Raw genomic sequence first — 20,819 nt, forward strand, 5'->3', positions numbered from 1 at the left:
GGGGTAGGTTCCTTGTCAATCATTTGCTTATTGGTGAAATCAGCAATATCTTTAAGTAAATAAATCAAAAACCTTTATTAATGCAATTGCGGACAAGTTGACAACGGGGACATGGCACGCATGTTTCCGAGTAAGTTCTGCACCCCACCTAAGGGCACAGCTGATTTTATACATGTGTTCACTCCCTAGTGGTATCATCCCCTACGTCAACGTATGTGTGTATCAATAAGCTGAGGTTACCTTATAAAGTAACCTAGTACAGTAGCTTCTCTGAATTCATTAGCATTGTCTGTCACTCAAGATCAACATGTCAAAACCAGACAGTGGTTACTTCTCTTTATCTAGTTTCAGTCTGACTCAGACCCAGTCTGCAAGCACACTCTCACAACAGCCAGGGCTTAACCACAAAGACTGATATAGATAGCTTGTGCAGCGTATAGTCACAGAGTTTTTAGACGCAAAACATGAATCTTCACGTCCCCTTAATAACGAGGAGGGTCTTTGGGATCCACCCCCTACACCACAGTATGGGGTCCACCAGTCCACACATATAGGCTGTGTGCCAAATGGCTCCCTATACAGTGCACTACTTATGACCTGAGCCCCTTGGAATGCAGTCATAGAACCATAGTAGCCTCCACACATACTGCACGGCCCACAAGACCTGCAGTCTCCCAGTAGCAGGTATGAGGAGGTCAAATCATCCCTTCATCACCAGAAACCATCAATAATAATATAGATCAACGTTAATTTACAAATACATACATTTAATTGAATTGAAATTTGACAAAATAGTTTCTCCATTTTTGGGGGGGGATGATTTATTGAAACTATCTGAGATATAATGGGGGATTTTACATAATCAAACCTTGACTCACACAGTTCTTACTGGTTAACATGGTTCACACCATCCTCACACTTAAGGTCCAAGCATCAAACACCACTGAGCTTAGTTATTATTCATAAAAAACGACAGTGCAGTCAGTACTTGTTGATTAAAAAATGACAGTACATCTATGAAAGGACATCGATATTTAAATATGCAGCATTTATGGAAATAAAACCATTTAAAACGGAGCAAAACTAGGGTGCACATCCATTATGACTTCAGAAAAATCAAGGCACAGGAAAATCTCCTAGAAAGAAGACATGTATTATCATTGTACCCTAAAAACTCATACATACCCTGGCAAAGAAGAGGCATTGTGAGATGAGTGGCAGCGTAACCTAGTGGTTGAGCGTTGGACTAGTAACCGTAAAGGTTGCAAGATCAAATCCCCAAGCTGACAGGGTAAAAATCTGTCGTTCTGCCCTTGAACAAGGTAGTTAACCCACTGTTCCTAGACCAGTTAACCCACTGTTCCTAGACCAGTTAACCCACTGTTCCTAGACCAGTTAACCCACTGTTCCTAGGCCGTCATTGAAAATAAGAATTTGTTCTTTACTAACTTGCCTAGTTAAATAAAGGTCAAATAAAATGACTGAGTAGTCGTTACAGAATGAATGGGTTCTAAAAACACAAACGGAAATCAAAGGAGGGGTAGAAAAGGTAAGCACTTGGTCAGGGGCCCTAATGCATCCCTTGTTCCTAAGGTTAAAAGTCACAGTTGTTCCTGAGGTCAGACAATGTTTTGTTCTTGGGGCACTACTGGAACCACAGTTGGGAGTGCTGATCTCAGATCAGGACCCCCTGGTCCATGTTATCTTATTCATTATGATCCCAATGTGCATTAAATAAATATCTATCTCCAGACAAACAGGCTAAAGGACAAAAGGGAAGAAGAAAATATCCATGGAACTCTAGCAGCCGTGTGGGCAATGAGGAAAGGTCAGTTCAGTCCCACAGCCTCTGAGCAGGGGCTCCTCTCAGACATTGTTGAAAATGGGTGTCCGAGAGGACGCCAGGGAGAGGTAACGTCCTCCTGCGTACCTAGAGAGGGACAGACCAAGGAGAATTAATATCAGAGCAATCATTCCCCTTTCTCTTCTACTGCCATTATAATAAAACAATGTTTTCCCACCATGCACTAGCCTGGGCGCCAGTCTGTCATCCACTGTCCACGAGGATCTAGTACCTCTGGGTTGGAGAATGACTAGGGCATAGTACCTCTTGGTTGGAGAATGACTAGGATCTAGTACCTCTGGGTTGGAGAATGACTAGGATCTAGTACCTCTGGGTTGGAGAATGACTAGGATCTAGTACCTCTGGGTTGGAGAATGACTAGGGCACAGTACCTCTGGGTTGGAGAATGACTAGGGCACAGTACCTCTGGGTTGGAGAATGACTAGGATCTAGTACCTCTGGGTTGGAGAATGACTAGGGCACAGTACCTCTGGGTTGGAGAATGACTAGGGCATACTACCTCTGGGTTGGAGAATGACTAGGGCACAGTACCTCTGGGTTGGAGAATGACTAGAGCATACTACCTCTGGGTTGGAGAATGACTAGGGCACAGTACCTCTGGGTTGGAGAATGACTAGGGCACAGTACCTCTGGGTTGGAGAATGACTAGGATCTAATACCTCTGGGTTGGAGAATGACTAGGATCTAGTACCTCTGGGTTGGAGAATGACTAGGGCACAGTACCTCTGGGTTGGAGAATGACTAGGGCACAGTACCTCTGGGTTGGAGAATGACTAGGACACAGTACCTCTGGGTTGGAGAATGAGTAGGATCTAGTACCTCTGGGTTGGAGAATCACTAGGATCTAGGCTTGTGGTGTCCACGTCCTGAAGTAGCCCAGTGTGATCCCCGCTCTCTCTCCTGGTCAACTGGGCAACTGAAGAGAACACACATTTAAGTTTGAGTCCCAAATGGCAACATATTCCCAATGTAGTGCACTACTTTTGACCAGAGCCTATAGGGAAAGTAGTGCACTACATAGGGAACAGTGTTCATTTGGGACGCAAAGTAACATTTGATTGACGGCTATAATGCATTAGGCATTATGCCATAAGCATTAAATATTTTAAGTCTGTTGAAAATGATGATCATAAACGTCATACTCACTGTCACTGTTGTCTGAGGGAGAGTCGTTGTCCTTTAACTCGGAATAACCATTTCTGCTCCTCCTCACATTTCGCTGTTCTCCATAGCGCTCTCTCCATCCCTGAAAAACAGTTACTTTACATGGTGTAGGGTTAAGTTGACCCTAGACGCTCATTCTTGAGTCAGTTTTTGCATCCAGGATTAGGGAAGCTGATCCTAGATCTGTACCTAAGGTAAACTTCATGCCGGAGCATTTTACATAGACAGTGAACCCAATGAGCTGGCGGGTGGTTCATAGTTTGGTAATGCAGTGGTGTGAACATTGATATGGGGTCTTCTCCAGTGTCCAGAGTCACTGACTCAGATAAGAAAGGACCGTGCTCACTCGTTTCCGACTCTCCCTATCCTCGCTTCTCTGTCGGTTTCTTCTTTCTGCAACAACAACAAACAGAGATAGTGGCAACATTGTCCCAGACTTGGTCTTATCCACACTGGACTCCAAAAGGAGAGCTTCTCAAACGGCATCCAGGCTGAGTGTACAACTGTTGCTCTGGGGTGAAGTTTCCCTTAGTTACAGATCTAGGATCAGCTGCCCCTCCCACAATATTAACCTCAACCAATGCAAAACTGATCCAAGATCGGAGTCTAGAGGCAACTTCACACTACAATAGTACCTCTTCTGATAAGCTCTCTGCCCTCTTCCACCAGCTCAGAGGTCAAGTCATCGCTCTGACTAATATACTGTGGGAACCCCAGGAGGTTGAGGCAGCGGGTACCCAGGCTGAAAATACACAGGGAGGGGAGGAAGAAAAACACACGACCATGTGTTAGGTAAAGGAGGCAATCTGGGGTTCCATTTCTGGACTTTTAAATGAATATAGCCATTGATTGTTAAAGCATATAACTTCCAAACTGATCCTAGATCACCACTATGAGACAAATGTCAATACAGATCCTGTTGTCTTAAGATGGGAATCCCCTGGAGAGGATGTCAAATAGACCTGCAGACAAGACATACCTGCAGTAGGTGGCGATGCAGAGGAGGACTATGAGCATGGGGTAATAGATGTAGAAACCATCTGCTATGAAGGAGAGGAGACGCATAGAGCCCATGATCTGGTAGACACAAGAAAAAAAAAGGAGTTGAGAAAATAGTGACTCCGATACCTAGAACGTCTAGCTGATTAAATAAATCCCACTAGTTTTCCTTTACAATGAGAGAGCCCATGTGACCGAGGCTACGTCCCAAAATATCACTGTATTCCCTAAATAGGGAATAGGGCTCTAGTCCAAAGTAGTGCACGACATAGGAAATAGGGCTCTGGTCTAGAGTAGTGCACGACATAGGGAATTGGGCTCTAGTCCAAAGTAGTGCACGACGTAGGAAATAGGGCTCTAGTCCAAAGTAGTGCACGACATAGGAAATAGGGCTCTAGTCCAAAGTAGTGCACGACATAGGAAATAGGGCTCTAGTCCAAAGTAGTGCACGACGTAGGAAATAGGGTTCTAGTCCAAAGTAGTGCACGACATAGGAAATAGGGCTCTGGTCAAAAGTAGTGCACGACATAGGAAATAGGGCTCTGGTCTAGATTAGTGCACTATAGACTACCACGGTATGAGTCATAATACTCATAAAACCTAGCGGTCAAATTCAATAAATTTTCCCACAACCCATATTTTAAAACTGTTTCTAAAATGCACTACGGGAAAAATGAATGGTGGAAAAACGATTGGAACCATTTCCCTGTTTGACCGCTAGGTTTTATGGGTATTATGACACCTCCACTGTGGGGTCTATACTGCCCTACAAAAGGCAAAACGCAGAAACTACACTTTTGGTCAAAATGTAGTTAAGACTAAAATAAGGCTTTGCTGTATCTGTTTTATCTTGTGGCAAAGTGTCCTGGTTCAAATATGTTCTGTTTCAGAGAAAATGGAGTGTGACATTTGCACTTCAGGTTTTTCACACCATGTTTTGCCCCCCCGTTTCCCACTCTGCCAAGCAAAGGCAACGAGCAGTAAGTACGCAAACAATGAACCTGAGAAAAATGTCTTTAAAATGCATTTGCTGTCCAGCCAAATATGTCAAATATGTTGTAGGTAGATAAGTGATACCACTGATGACCCTCACGGTCGCCTAATAATCCCCAGTTTACAATTGGCTCATTCATCCCCCTCCTCTCCCCTGTAACTATTCCCCAGGTCGTTGCTGCAAATGAGAACGTTTTCTCAGTCAATTTACCTGGTAAAATAAGGGATAAATAAATATAAATAAAACATGTATCATCCGATTATGAAGTTCTTTTTATGCATATAAACCATGACCATTGATTTGACCTATGACCCCCTAAGTCAAATAAATAACCATACAAAGTCAAACAGAAAAAACAACAAGGAAGTTGAATAAACACATTTCGATTTTGTAGATGCTGCAAAGACAAATATTTAGTATAAACATTCTGCGTGATGAAATAGTCCCATGGCGAAAGGATTATTGAGGGTTACTACAATACAACATTCAAAACATGAAAACACAACTACATATCATTAAATACAAGTGGAATGTAGTTAGAACTCTCAAACAGTTCCCATCAAACAGAAAAACAACAAGAAAGTTGGATCAACACATTTAGATTGTAGATACTGCACTTGGCCTTTGCATTAACCATATACAGTGCCTTCAGTAAGTATTCACACCCCTTGACTTTTTAAACATTTTGTTGTGTTAACAGCCTGAATTTAAAATGGATTAAATGTTGCGTCACCGGCCTACACACAATACCACATAATGTCAAAGTGGAATGATGTTTACAAATTAATAAAAAAATGAAAAGCTGAAATGTCTTGAGTCAATAAGTATTCAAACCCTTTGTTATGACATGCCTAAATAAGTTCAGGACAAAGAAATGCTTAACAAATCACAATACGTCACATGGGCTTGCTCTGAGGGCAATAATAGTGTTTAACATGCATTTTTAATGACTACCTCATCTCTGGACCCCACACATACAGACAATTGTAAGGTCCCTCAGTCGAGCACTGAATTTCAAACAAAGATTCAACAAAAAAGACCAGGGAGGTTTTCCAAAGTATCGCAAAGAAGGGCACCTGCTAAAAAGCAGACATTGAATATCCCTTTGAGCATGGTTAAGTTATTAATTACACCCAGCCACTACAAATATACAGGCATCCTTCTTAACTCAGTTGCCAAAGAGGAAGGAAACCGCTCATGGATTTCCCCATGAGGCCAATGGTGAATTTAAAACAGTTACAGAGTTTAATAGCTGTGATAGGAGAACAGAGGATAGATCAATAACATTGTAGTTACTCCACAATACTAACCTAAATGGCAGAGTGAATGGCCTGTACAGAATAAAAAATATGTATCCTGTTTGCAATAAGGCACTAAAGTAAAACTGCAACAAAAAAAACAGCAAAGAAATTAACTTTATGTGCTGAATACAAAGTGTTATGTTTGGGGCAAATCCAACACAACACATTATTGAGTACCACTCTTTTTTTTTTACAATTTTTCTCCCTAATTCCGTGTCATCAAATTGGTAGTTGCAGTCTTGTCTGTACAGGATTTGCAGCGATGAGACTCGGGAGAGGCGAAGGTCGAAAGCCGTGCGTCCTCCGAAACACAACCAAACCGCACTGCTTCTTGACACAATGCCCACTTAACCCGGAAACCAGCTGCATCAATGTGTCGGAGGAAACACCGTACACCTGGCGACCATGTCAGCGTGCACTGGGCCCGGCACGCCACAGGAGTCCCTAGTGCAGGATGGGAGAAGGACATCCCTGCCGGCCAAGCTCTCCCCTAACCCGAACGACACTGGCCAATTGTGTGCCGCCCCATGGGTCTCTCGGTCGAGGCCGGCTGCAACAGAGCCTGGAGTCGAACACAGAATCTCTAGTGACACAGTTAGCACTGTGATGCAGTGCCTTAGACCACTGCACCACTCGGGAGGTCTGTTCATATGTTCAAGCATGGTGGTGGCTGCATCCTGTTATGGGTATGCTTATCATCTTCAAGGACCAAGGAGTTTTTTAGGATAAAAAATCCTAGAGGAAAACCAGGTTCATTCTGCTTTCCACCAGACACTGAGTGACAAATTCACCTTTCAGAAGGGCAATAACCTAAAAACGCAAGGCCAAATATATACTGGAGTTGCTGAAGACGTGGATGTAAATGAAGGCAGCCCCCCGCACCTCTCTGATTCAGAGGGGTTGGGTTAAATGTGGAAGACACATTTCAGTTGAAGGCTTTCAGTTGTACAACTGACTAGGTATCCCTCTTCCCTTAGCAAGACGATTTTGAATGTTCCTGAGTGGCCTAGTTAGTTTTGACTTAAATCGTCTTGAAAATCTATGGAAAGACTTGAAATGTCTGTCTGTCTAGCAATGATCAACAACCAACTTGGCAGAGCTTGAAGAATTTAAAAAAGAATAATGGAAATATTGTACAATCCAGGTATGCAAAGCTCTTAGAGACTTACCCAGAAAGACTCACATCTGTAATCGCTGCCAAAGGTAATTCTAACATGTATTGACTCAGGGGTGTGAATATGTAAGTAAATTATATATCTGTCTTTCATTTGCAAAAAAAATAAAAAAAATATAATTTGAGGGGTCATAGGTCAAATCAGTGGTCATAGTTTATATGCATAAAAAATTACTTCATATTAATATGATACATCAGTTAATCTACCTACAACCTATTTGGCTGGTTAGCAAAAAAAAAATTATATATATATATATTTTCATTTTGACTGTTGCCGTAGTTACTGCGTTTTGTGTTTGTAGGGCAGTGTATGTTGAATAGGGTGCCATTTGGGATGCACACCGGGTGTGACTCACTGTGGTGTATGCTGTCTCTATTCTCTGCTGGTGAGAAATGGAGGCGTCCATGTGGATGAGACCCAGGAAGTTGAGACACAGCGGAGGAGTCAGTCGACAGAACAACCTGCGTTTTAACGGTATACACACGATACTCAAAGTGATAGTCAGACAAACATGTAGACTGAAATGTTGTAGAGTTCTAAAGCTCTAGAACCAAGCTCAAATAGTGACATCTACGGTGTCCATATTAGGACAGCCGCAGTCACAGCTTCTTTCAGTCTCAGCAAGACTTCTTTTCGAGGCAGTCCTAAAATGGACACCATAGACACACCTTCACAAAAACACGGTATATTTTAGCGGTGAGAGACGTACATTCCGCTGAACAGTAGGCTGTAGGCGTCTGTCTGATGATGAGGTACCAGGTAGTAGTAGTTGAAGACTCGGATGCGGAACACGGTGGAGTAGACACAAACGCACAGGAACAAAATAGTGAGGAAGCACGCCATCTGGTGGTGGACAGAACATCGCAACGATCTTTTGGCTCGTTGGTACTCAACGGAAAAACCTTTCTCCATATTTCCTCTTATACTTCTACATTTTCATGTATGTAATTTATCCACACTGTGTTTGCAACTATGCTATCCTAAACATCTAGTAGTAGTAATAGTATTAGTTACTTTATTGTCGCAGGTAAGACATTTTTCAGATCAACATGACAATAAACTAGCCCGGTCCCAAATCAGCTTGTGTTCTGCAGACTGGCACCCAGGCTAACAATACACACAGAATCCTCAAAATAATATCTACCTCTATGTACAAGTAGTTGTAGTCACTCTCTGCTAACTGGATGAAGATGGCGAAGAGAGAGAGGACAGGATGTGTGCTGAAGAACGTGCATTCAGACCACACCACAGCCACAGAGAGTAGAGACAGCAGTAGTGCCAGCATCCGGTAGCACCACTGTCGCAGCACACACTCCCAGTACCACTCTGTAGAAAAACATCACACCAAATGTTGCTAAATAGATCCATTCAGTTGTTGGACACGTTAAGATTACTGGTGTGAGGAGTTTTTGCTTCTTTCTAAATAAGTGTACTTTTTGCTCCATGCTCCGGGTAAATTAAGGTGTGTGAGTTTACTCTTTTGAAAAGTTCCCATTTCAGTCAGATATTGGCAAGAGTATTGGGGCAGGGAGGGACACGCCTGAGGATAGATAATAATACATTCATACATACACACACACACACACACAATTGATGAATATCAAGAGCCAGTCTGTTGAAGATACCGAATAAAGTCATTCTCTGTGTACATTTGATAAGTGGATTTTCTAAAGGGCCTGATACAGCTTCCACAACACAGTCCTTTCACGACAGCCAGAGTTCAACGTGTTCACAGGTAAGCTGACCGTGGCTAGACAGTAGGCATACAGTAAATTGTATCCCAAATAGCATCCCATTCCCTATAGGCCCTGGTCAAAAGCAGTGCACTACATAGGGAATAGGCTGCCGTTTGGAACACAAGCCTATTGAAGGACTATTGAAGAACTCCGTTGTCCCCTACTTGAACTCACCTATGGTAGGAGTGTACAGGTATTTGCCGAGCCAGCCGGGTGGCTGGGAGGAGAGGAAACTATGGACAAACTGATGGGAGGTATTGGTCTCATTCTTACACACGTCCTCTAAATGGAAGGCCTCTTCCAGAAGGATCGCCCACTGGACCTGGGTTTGACTGTGTCTCTGGCCAGCACAGATCACCTGGCCAACACACAATACTAGGATCACCCCACTCCTAGACACTATGTACATCATGGGTTACTTTCACAACAACAATGTGAGTCGAATTCAATCACCGTCTGACCATGTAAAGGGACATTTCAGAACGTTTCATTAGGGGGGGGGGGGGTTCAACTCATAATTACTTGCTTATGAAGCTTCACTAGGCTCCTTTTGGAAGGATAGGTCCTCTGTGTGCTTTCCTCCTCACTGTCCTCTGTGTTCGGCCTCACCATTTTCTCCTGGATTTCCATGGGACACTAAAATGGATGTGCTTATTTTAGACTTAGTCGTTCATATTAACAGTTAACATGATTAATTATCATTATTGTAGACTGTACCGCTGATTTACACACGGACATATTCAACTTTGTTCTGACATTCTTACCTTTCTCAAAATAGTGTCAATGCTGATCCTTAGGGGGTGACCGTACCCGATTGATTCGTTGACATTTGCCACCTCCTGTCAAAGAGAAATTCATTCAATGGCCTAAAACAATGCATTGATTTGTCCTACCGCTACGCAGCGATATGACTGTCTCTATAAAGAGTAGTGTAAACACCAGTGAGAGTGCAAAGCGAGAGACTGATCTGTTATGAACTGCCTCACAGATAACGGTGGGCGTCAGTCATTTATGAACATTTGAACATCTTGGCCATGTTCTGTTATAATCTCCACCCGGCACAGCCAGAAGAGGACTGGCCACCCCACATAGCCTGGTTCCTCTCTAGGTTTCTTCCTAGGTTTTGGCCTTTCTAGGGAGTTTTTACACCTGCATTGCTTGCTGTTTGGGGTTTTAGGCTGTGTTTCTGTACAGCACTTTGAGATATCAGCTGATGTACGAAGGGCTATATAAATAAATTTGATGGTCACCCCATTCTATAAATTTAACCAGGGCCCACAGGGAGCCACAATATATACCATCTGCACGGGAGTGCGCTCCTCTCTCATACAACGCGAGAACAAATGCTGCCGAGATTAGCCCCTTGCGTCGTCCTGTCTTTGTTTGTGTTGGAGGTCTGCCCCGCTATAGTTACGGACACGTCGCCGAGTGGACCTTTGAAAACAATCATACTTTACGACTTCCTTTAGTTCTTCTCGTCCATCTCACCTCCATGGCGTCATCCATGTTTTCCTCGGCGTCTGACTTTTCCTTTGACAGCTTGGCCGCCTTGAAGTAGGTCTTGGCCAACAGGTAACCGTGGCGAGAGGAGTTCCAGTACAAGCACGGGATCTCCACCAGGCCATAACCTAGCAACAGCACCAAGAGGAAAAGCCCCCAGGTGTTTGCTGCTGCGATGCTAATGGTTTGCAGACCCTGCCTGGAAGAGAAGACAGAGACGCTTACATGCTGATCTAGGGTCAGATTTGCATTTTCCCTACGAATGGCTAATGTTTAGATTGGGTTGGATTGATTTAAGATGGGGGATGGGACAGGGATGCAGAAGGTGTGATGGGGTTTACTCACCAGGTTAGCTGCCACTGGGGATGGGCAGCCAAGTAGATAAGCAAGGAGCAAAAGATGACCAGGTAGGTGCCATAGTAGATGGCGTTCTCGATAAGGGCCGTCTTAATCTTACCGGGGATAGAAAAGCCCCCAGAGCTTGCATAGGACTGCATGAAGGGGAGCAACAGCCTGAGTAGACAAATAAAAACAACAAAAACAACATTAGCCAAAAATAGAGTGGAAAAATCCACTGGTAAATGGTTGCTATTGCAGTAAGGGTGGGTGGACAGTAGAACTCACCAGGTCAGACACTGAGAGGTCCAGTAGACCACGCGCCAGAACACTGGCAGAATTCCATCAGGAATATAGCTCCATGGTTTGTGACATACTTTAGGTGTGCTGTAATTAAAAGAGACAGCAGCACAGGTCATCCTCCTAAGAGACAACACTATGTACACATTGTAAAGGAAACCACATGAATACAGGACAACCGTTGCATAAACACAAGTCATAAAGCTGTCAGCAGACAGTCCAGTGGGGACTCACAGTTGAAGTGGGAAGTTTACATACCTTAGCCAAATACATTTAAATAACGTTTTTCACAATTCCTGACATTTAAACCGAGTAAAAATTCCCTGTCTTAGGTCAGTTAGGATCACCACTTTATTTTAAGAATGTGAAATGTCAGAATAAAAGTAGAGAGAATTATTTATTTCAGCTTTTATTTCTTTCATCACATTCCCAGTGGGTCAGAAGTTTACATACACTCAATTAGTAGTTGGTAGCAATGTCTTTAAATTGTTTAACGTGGGTCAAACGTTTCAGGTAGCCTTCCACAAGCTTCCCACAATAAGTTAGGTGAAATTTGGCCCATTCCTCCTGACAGAGCTGGTGTAACTGAGTCAGGTTTGTAGGCCTCCTTGCTCACACAAGCTTTTTCAGTTCTACCCATAAATGTTCTATAGGATTGAGGTCAGGGCTTTGTGATGGCCACTCCAATACCTTGACTTTATTGTCCTTAAGTCATTTTGTCACAACTTTGGAAGTATGCTTGGAGTCATTGTCCATTTGGAAGACCCATTTGCGACCAAGCTTTAACTTCCTGACTGATGTTTTGAGATGTTGCTTCAAAATATCCACATAATTTTCCTCCCTCGTGATGCCATCTATTTTGTGAAGTGCATCAGTCCCTCCTGCAGCAAAGCACCCCCACAACATACTGCTGCCACCCCCGTGCTTCACAGTTGGGATGGTGTTCTTCGGCTTGCAAGCCACCCCCTTTTTCCTCCAAACATAACGATGGTCATTATGGCCAAACAGTTCTATTTTTGTTTCATCAGACCAGAGGACATTTCTCCAAAGAGTACGATCTTTGTCCCCATGTACAGTTGCAAACCGTAGTCTGGCTTTTTATGGCGGTTTTGGAGCAGTGGCTTCTTCCTTGCTGAGCGGCCCTTCAGGTTATGTCAATATAGGACTTGTTTTACTGTGGCTATAGATACTTTTGTACCTGTTTCCTCCAGCATCTTCACAAGGTCCTTTGCTGTTGTTCTGGGATTGATTTCCACTTTTCGCACCAAAGTACGTTCATCTCTCGGAGACAGAACGCGTCTCCTTCCTGAGCGGTATGACGGCTGCGTGGTCCCATGGTGTTTATACTTGCGTACTATTGTTTGTACAGATGAACGTGGTACCTTCAGGCGTTTGGAAATTGCTCCCAAGGATGAACCAGACTTGTGGAGGTCTACAATTTTTTTTCTGTAGTCTTGGCTGATTTCTTTTGATTTTCCCATGATGTCAAGCAAAGAGGCACTGAGTTTGAAGGTAGGCCTTTAAATACATCCACAGGTACACCTCCAATTGACTCAAATGATGTCAATTAGCCATTCAGAAGCTTCTAAAGCCATGACATAATTTTCTGGAATATTCCAAGCTGTTTAAAGGCACATTCAACTTAGTGTATGTAAACTTCTGACCCACTGGAATTGTGATACAGTGAATTATAAGTGAAATAATCTGTCTGTAAACAATTGTTGGAAAAATGACTTGTGTCATGCAAAGTAGATGTCCTAACCAACTTGCAAAAACTATAGTTTGTTAACAAGAAATTTGTGGGGTGGTTGAAAAACGAGTTTTAATGACTCCAACCTAAGTGTATGTAAACTTCCGAATTCAACTATATCTCTCTGGTCCAGGTACATAGTTAGGGAGTTCCTCTACTAGAGCCCTCTTACGCTACATTGAAGCCAGTCACTACAGAAATTGGTCATGAATTTAGTCAATGGCGTTCAGTGCATAGCGTAACAGGTTGTTTAGTTGAGGGATACGGTATCGTCCTGAAACAGATGTGTTGGTACTGTACCTTGTAGGGAAGACAGAGGAGTTGGATGTCTGATTAGAGGGGTCTGAACTGGTCAGAGACCTGGGTTTCTCGTTGTCAATCTTACACTGGTTATATATGGTCTGAAATAAGAACGTGTACGCAAACACACGCGCACGCGCACGCACACACAATTTAATGTCCTACTATTTTACATGACAGAGTAACAGTTATTCATCACTTTAACACCCCTACTGACAGCTTCCTACATGAGCAGATTTTCATACACTCTGGGGTTAAGTTTCCTCTCTGTACAGATGTAGGATCAGCTGCCCTTAACCAATAGTGGGGGAAATACTAAACTGACTCACGATCGGCGGGTAGGGGCAACATACCGTGCTGACATCCAGGGGAAGGATGAAGACGATGAGGAAGCAGAGATACCAGGACAGGAGGGTCCCGAACAGCACCAGTGGGTGCTGCTTGCGGAAGTGTCCATAGCGATGCAGGAGAAAAAGTGGCAGGAAGAAGACCAGCACAATCTCGATACCCAGGGCTCCACCGCTCATCCTGTTGCTGCTATACCCACATACTGTGCCATCACCTTCACACACTGTCTGTCTGTGTGTCTGTGTGAACCCTGCACAGACTGTGGGGCGGGTACATAGGTAGCAATACAAACACATTGACAATGCTACGGAACAAATCCAAAGGGCTGTGTAGGCTAAATGCAAATATGACTCATCTGTTTTACCCGTTATATAACATTTTCCTAATAGGTTGAAAATGTAATGTTCTAATCTAGCCTAGAAGGACTAGTAGCCAATAAATTAACGTTAGCGATATTTTTGGTTGATTTAATTAATTAAGGTTAACAGTATTGTTAATATCAAGCCACAAATAAAAGTATATTAAGTTGACCTCGATCCTTGAACCCCAGCTGAAATTCTTCGAGCCGGTCTCTTCTCTCACGTATAATAATCTGACAATAACACTGTGTTCCCGAAAAGTGGAATCCGCGTACACAACCTTTGAAACAGTTAAGCAACAGTACGCGTGTCTGGACCAACTTGGCATGTCGGGAAATGTAGGCTATGTGCGTACACCCTCTAGCTCACAGAGGTGTCAAACTCATTCCACCGAGGGCTGAGTGTCTGCGGGTTTTTTGTTTTTTTCTTTTCAATTAAGACCTAGACAACCAGTTGAGGGGGTGTTCTTTACTAATTAGTGACCATAATTAATCGATCCAGTACAAGGGAGGAGCAAAAACTCGCAGACACTCGGCCCTCAGTGAAATGTCTTTGACACGTGTGTGCTAGCATCATATTATGTTTTTTGAATGGGACATTCATTTTTTGAATGGGTATGCCTCATCTGCATTTCAAACAAAAACACAGTGGACACTCCGCCATTGTTTTGGAAAAACAGCTTGAGAAATGGGCTGGAGAAATGTACTGTACCATCTCTCAAATGAATGGACAGAGCCAAGGATGCATGTAGGCTTACTGACCCTGAGATCAACATTTTAGAGTTTTAACCATATTTTGAGGCTGTATACAATGTAGTAAAACAAGCTTATGTTTTGGGATCTGATGGTCTACTCAGTTGAACTAAACACATGAGACATGTATATGTTTTAGCCTATTCCCCAATAATTGATGTATATACAGTATATTAATAATATCAAAGTCCAATAATGTATTATTACTATTAATAAAACCAACCGGAGATTTCCCCTTAAACTCCAAGGGGTCAAAAAAACGAGGTGTCAAAACTGTTTTAAACTTTTTATTTTATTTTTTATCTTTCTGAAATTGTAGGACTTTGTCGAGCTGCTAGTTACCGACATAAAAACAAAACAATTTAAGATGATTTCTGTGTTAATATGGAGGAATGAAAAATAATCTGTTTTGTACACTAGTGGTGTGCTACTAAACTGAAAATGTGGACTCAAAGTTTGTGATAAAATCACAACATCTGGGACAGCGGTAGATGTATGTACCCTGAAAATATAGAGATATGGAGCCAACCCAGATTTGGCCCCTGGGGGTGTGGCAGCCACTATATATTTTAAATTCCAGTCAATGTCTCTACACCAAATTGATAGTCTCATCTTTCAGATACATTTGGAACTAAGTTGAAAGCTCAAGTCTGATGACACTGGTGGCCAAATCGCCTGTAAGGCATATCAGTGGTTATTTTAGATCGTACTGGTACATAAAATAAGCTCAATCGCCAATTTCTCAGCCTCTGAGTATCACAGAAACACAACACTTTAAATGAATAACAGCAACATGCCTATGACAAGTTGCTCTGGATTGAGCGAAATAACTGTTAAAAACATACAAAAACATACATTTTTAAACATCGAATTTGGCCAAATATATGCTCATTGTCTCACAAAAGGTTATAAAAAGTAAATGTGTTAATGTTCGACAGGAAGTGTAATTTTGCCATCATTTCCAATTTGGGGTAAAAAAAAAATGACACCTTTAGTGCTTTTATAGAGAGGACTGTCTTCATGAATTTCAATGGACAATCTGAAACCGCAACAAAGCAGTGAGTCCGCCACTTTTTAGGGGATAAACAATTGAGGCTAATATTGTAGTCTAATTAAACTATGTAGGCTATCTAATATTCTGTAGGCTAATTAAACTATGTAGGCTATCTAATATTGTAGTCTAATTAAACTATGTAGGCTATCTAATATTCTGTAGGCTAATTAAACTATGTAGGCTATCTAATGTTGTAGGCTAATTCAACTATGTAGGCTATCTAATATTCTGTAGGCTAATTCAACTAGGCTATCTAATATTCTGTAGGCTAATTAAACTATGTAGGCTATCTAATATTCTGTAGTCTAATTAAACTATGTAGGCTATCTAATATTCTGTAGGCTAATTCAACTATGTAGGCTATCTAATATTGTAGTCTAATTAAACTATGTAGGCTATCTAATATTCTGTAGGCTAATTAAACTATGTAGGCTATCTAATATTGTAGGCTAATTAAACTATTAGACTATCTAATATTGTAGGCTAATTCAACTATGTAGGCTATCTAATATTCTGTAGGCTAATTCAACTATGTAGGCTATCTAATATTGTAGTCTAATTAAACTATGTAGGCTATCTAATATTCTGTAGGCTAATTAAACTATGTAGGCTATCTAATGTTGTAGGCTAATTAAACTATGTAGACTATCTAATATTCTGTAGGCTAAATAAACTATGTAGGCTATCTAATATTCTGTAGGCTAATTAAACTATGTAGGCTATCTAATGTTGTAGGCTAATTAAACTATGTAGACTATCTAATATTCTGTAGGCTAATTCAACTATGTAGGCTATCTAATATTCTGTAGGCTAATTAAATTACGTAGGCTATCTGATATTCTGTGGGCTAATTCAATTATGTAGGCTATCTAATATTCTGTAGCTAATTCAATTATGTAGGCTATCTAATATTCTGTAGGCTAATTCAATTATGTGGGCCATCTAATATTCTGTGGGCTAATTCAGTTATGTAGGCTATCTAATATTCTGTAGGCTAATTCAATTATGTAGGCTCTCTGATATTCTGTAGGCTAATTCAATTATGTAGGCTATCTAATATTCTGTAGTCTAATTCAATTATGTAGGCTATCTAATATTCTGTAGGCTAATTCAATTATGTAGGCTCTCTGATGTTCTGTAGGCTAATTCAATTATGTAGACTATCTGATATTCTGTAGGCTAATTCAATTATGTAGACTATCTGATATTCTGTAGGCTATTTCAATTATGTAGACTATCTGATATTCTGTAGGCTATTTCAATTATGTGGGCCATCTAATATTCTGTGGGCTAATTCAGTTATGTAGGCTATCTAACTGAAAGCGCGAACCACTGCTTTTAATCAGGGCAAGGTGTCTGGTAACATGACCGAATACAAACAGTGCAGCTATTCCCTCCGCAAGGCTATCAAACAAGCTAAGCGCCAGTACAGAGACAAGTAGAATCTCAATTCAACGGCTCAGACACAAGAGGCATGTGGCAGGGTCTACAGTCAATCACGGACTACAGGAAGAAATCCAGCCCAGTCACGGACCAGGATGTCTTGCTCCCAGGCAGACTAAATAACTTTTTTGCCCGCTTTGAGGACAATACAGTGCCACTGACACGGCCTGCAACGAAAACATGGGGTCTCTCCTTCACTGCAGCCGAGGTGAGTAAGACATTTAAACGTGTTAACCCTCGCAAGGCTGCAGGCCCAGACGGCATCCCCAGCCGCGCCCTCAGAGCATGCGCAGACCAGCTGGCCGGTGTGTTTACGGACATATTCAATCAATCCCTATACCAGTCTGCTGTTCCCACATGCTTCAAGAGGGCCACCATTGTTCCTGTTCCCAAGAAAGCTAAGGTAACTGAGCTAAACGACTACCGCCCCGTAGCACTCACATCCGTCATCATGAAGTGCTTTGAGAGACTAGTCAAGGACCATATCACCTCCACCCTACCTGACACCCTAGACCCACTCCAATTTGCTTACCGCCCAAATAGGTCCACAGACGATGCAATCTCAACCACACTGCACACTGCCCTAACCCATCTGGACAAGAGGAATACCTATGTGAGAATGCTGTTCATCGACTTCAGCTCGGCATTCAACACCATAGTACCCTCCAAGCTCGTCATCAAGCTCGAGACCCTGGGTCTCGACCCCGCCCTGTGCAACTGGGTACTGGACTTCCTGACGGGCCGCCCCCAGGTGGTGAGGGTAGGCAACAACATCTCCTCCCCGCTGATCCTCAACACTGGGGCCCCACAAGGGTGCGTTCTGAGCCCTCTCCTGTACTCCCTGTTCACCCACGACTGCGTGGCCACGCACGCCTCCAACTCAATCATCAAGTTTGCGGACGACACAACAGTGGTAGGCTTGATTACCAACAACGACGAGACGGCCTACAGGGAGGAGGTGAGGGCCCTCGGAGTGTGGTGTCAGGAAAATAACCTCACACTCAACGTCAACAAAACTAAGGAGATGATTGTGGACTTCAGGAAACAGCAGAGGGAACACCCCCCTATCCACATCGATGGAACAGTAGTGGAGAGGGTAGCAAGTTTTAAGTTCCTCGGCATACACATCACAGACAAACTGAATTGGTCCACTCACACAGACAGCATCGTGAAGAAGGCGCAGCAGCGCCTCTTCAACCTCAGGAGGCTGAAGAAATTCGGCTTGTCACCAAAAGCACTCACAAACTTCTACAGATGCACAATCGAGAGCATCCTGGCAGTAAATATATCACTATCCACTTTAAACAATGCTACCTTATATAATGTTACTTACCCTACATTATTCATCTCATATGCATACGTATATACTGTACTCTATATCATCGACTGTATCCTTATGTAATACATTGTGACGGCCCTGAATTATTTTGAGCCGTCTCAGTGCTTCTCCTTCCAATAGGGTGCTTTCCCTTTAATTCCCAATTAAATAGCCAGCATCAGCTGCGCAAAAGTGGCGTTTGTGATGGAGACGTGACTGAGGATGTGTTCCCGAAGCTTCTCTATTCCGGTTGTTTTGCTGCTGTTAAACGTGTGTTTTGTAGCCTGAGAGTTTACCCAGGATCGGATCCACTCTTTGCGTCCGTGGACTACTCCTCTCTATTCTTCGTGGCCTTTCTCCGCTGGAGATCTGGTGGCGGATTGGATTGTCTGACTGACCGACTGACTACTACCTTTTTTGTATACGGTATTTCATTTGTTTTGATATGATGTATACGGTGATGATTTATGTAGTTAGATGTAGTTGAGGAATTAGTAAGAGCAGATACGCTTTAAAGTTCTGTGGTAAAATGGTTATATTGATTGTATGATTTAATACTGGGTTTACGCTACACGGAATGAACGGACCAACATTGCGTGACAAGTCACTTGAGTTCACTGAACTCCTTACCGGGCGGGACTCTTTTTAGGCCCGAGGTACAGGACATTTCTGGAGGAACCAGAACTCATTGTGTTATATTATTATGTGTGTGTAATCCATTGATGTTGCTAATACAACCCACGCAAAAGAATAGTTGTTTTTGAAGTTCTTTCAATGTTTTAAGGGTTTATGAAAAGTTGATTTCCCTTCTGACGTTTACATAAGTCCTTTGTATGGTGTAGACTTGACGGACCAGATGGGACTCATTCCCTCCCAAACAACAAAAGGAGAAACCAATGTTTTCTCTGGTAGGCACAACCTACCTGGCACCCCTATAAAAAAATAACCTCAAGTCAAAACCGTTACATAAAAAATGGCACCCCAGATGGGACAGCTCAACATTGAGAACTAACCAAAGCAAATCTTTTGTGTGGAATTAAAACAATGGATTCACCCCAAGATAATGTGCTCATCCATGTCATACCTGTCAATGGGAATATACAGGGCCATTCTGACCATCAAGCTGACAATACAAATCATAATGTGAATGGAGATAATGGAGTTGATTTGGGCCAGAGCCCTGGGAATCTGAATGCTCGGTCTGAACCACAGGCCACAGGAGGTCTAACCAGTTACTCACTTATTGACATGGATCTGTGTGGAAGTACTGAGCTAGCCCTCCCTCTGACACCCAACCTTCTTCCATTGTCTGGTTTATCTCCAGAGGTGGGAGTCTTACAACTTCAAGGTGACATCCTTGATATTCGTCGGACTCAACAACATCTCCAAACTCTTATCCACGATAAATTTAAATGTCTGAGGGAAGAGCAACAACAGAGTGCCATGGAATTCAGAAACTCACTGAGCACTCTAACCCACACACTGACAGAGCTCAGTGAGAGTGGAAGACGGGAAATTACTGGTGCCATGGACAGGCAGTTTGACTACCAACGAAACCAACTCACTGCCACTCTCCAATGGCGCCTGCAACATCATCACACTGAGGTCCTCAAGGACGTTAATTCTGTTTTTTCTCCCATGGTTAACACTGTAGACCACTTGCAAACAGAGCTCTCTAATTGTGTTAAAATGTTGGATGACGTGTCTGTGGACATGGCCTCCATTAAGCACAACTCCTTACACAGAGTTTCTCTAGTGTCCACTTCTGTTCAGGCCACTGAGGGCCAAGCTGGCACCTCTGAAGAGCCAAGACAAGGCCATGCTACAGCCACCCCTTGCAGGATGCAATCCACCATGCATCCTGGTGTTCATTTTCATTGTCCGATAACTCCCTTCCCCTCTACTTCCTCAATCCCTCCTAGCTCGTTTGTTCATGGTGATTTGAGTAGACGTCATGTAGGGGCGATGCCCATTAAATTGCAATTTCCCACCTTTGGGAAAAAAGATGACAGTCCTGATCCGCTAATGTACCTAGAAAGATGTCGTGACTTTCTTGCCCTCAATCCCCTGGCTGATGAAGAACTCCTTGCCACATTGAGGAATGTGTTGCATGGGACAGCTCGAGA

The 20,819-nt window shown here is 42.7% G+C and overlaps 1 protein-coding gene across 4 annotated transcripts; it reads right to left on the minus strand.

The window, feature by feature from the left end:
* Window positions 1-746: 746 nt before the first annotated feature.
* On the minus strand, window positions 747-14,529 carry lmbrd2a (LMBR1 domain containing 2a). 4 transcript variants are annotated; one of them, XM_036979357.1, is made up of 18 exons: window positions 14,299-14,528; window positions 13,773-14,026; window positions 13,420-13,520; window positions 11,358-11,456; window positions 11,079-11,246; window positions 10,722-10,932; window positions 9,998-10,072; window positions 9,756-9,869; window positions 9,408-9,591; window positions 8,642-8,823; window positions 8,207-8,340; window positions 7,853-7,958; window positions 4,008-4,105; window positions 3,664-3,770; window positions 3,375-3,421; window positions 3,011-3,110; window positions 2,684-2,780; window positions 747-1,930 (listed from the first exon to the last, which is right to left on the minus strand). In XM_036979357.1, exons 2-18 carry the CDS (start codon window positions 13,944-13,946, stop codon window positions 1,867-1,869), a joined length of 2,061 nt encoding a protein of 686 aa, XP_036835252.1. In that variant the 5' UTR covers window positions 13,947-14,026; window positions 14,299-14,528; the 3' UTR covers window positions 747-1,866. The 4 variants fall into 4 exon arrangements, 3 of the variants coding, with proteins under 3 accessions (XP_036835252.1, XP_036835251.1, XP_036835253.1); XM_036979356.1 differs by having other exon boundaries at window positions 13,773-14,528; XR_005052011.1 differs by lacking the exon at window positions 3,375-3,421 and having other exon boundaries at window positions 1,886-1,930; window positions 13,773-14,529.
* Window positions 14,530-20,819: the final 6,290 nt, after the last annotated feature.

The sequence above is a fragment of the Oncorhynchus mykiss genome, chromosome 6 (assembly GCF_013265735.2).
Source record: "Oncorhynchus mykiss isolate Arlee chromosome 6, USDA_OmykA_1.1, whole genome shotgun sequence".
Classification (NCBI taxonomy): Eukaryota; Metazoa; Chordata; class Actinopteri; order Salmoniformes; family Salmonidae; genus Oncorhynchus; species Oncorhynchus mykiss.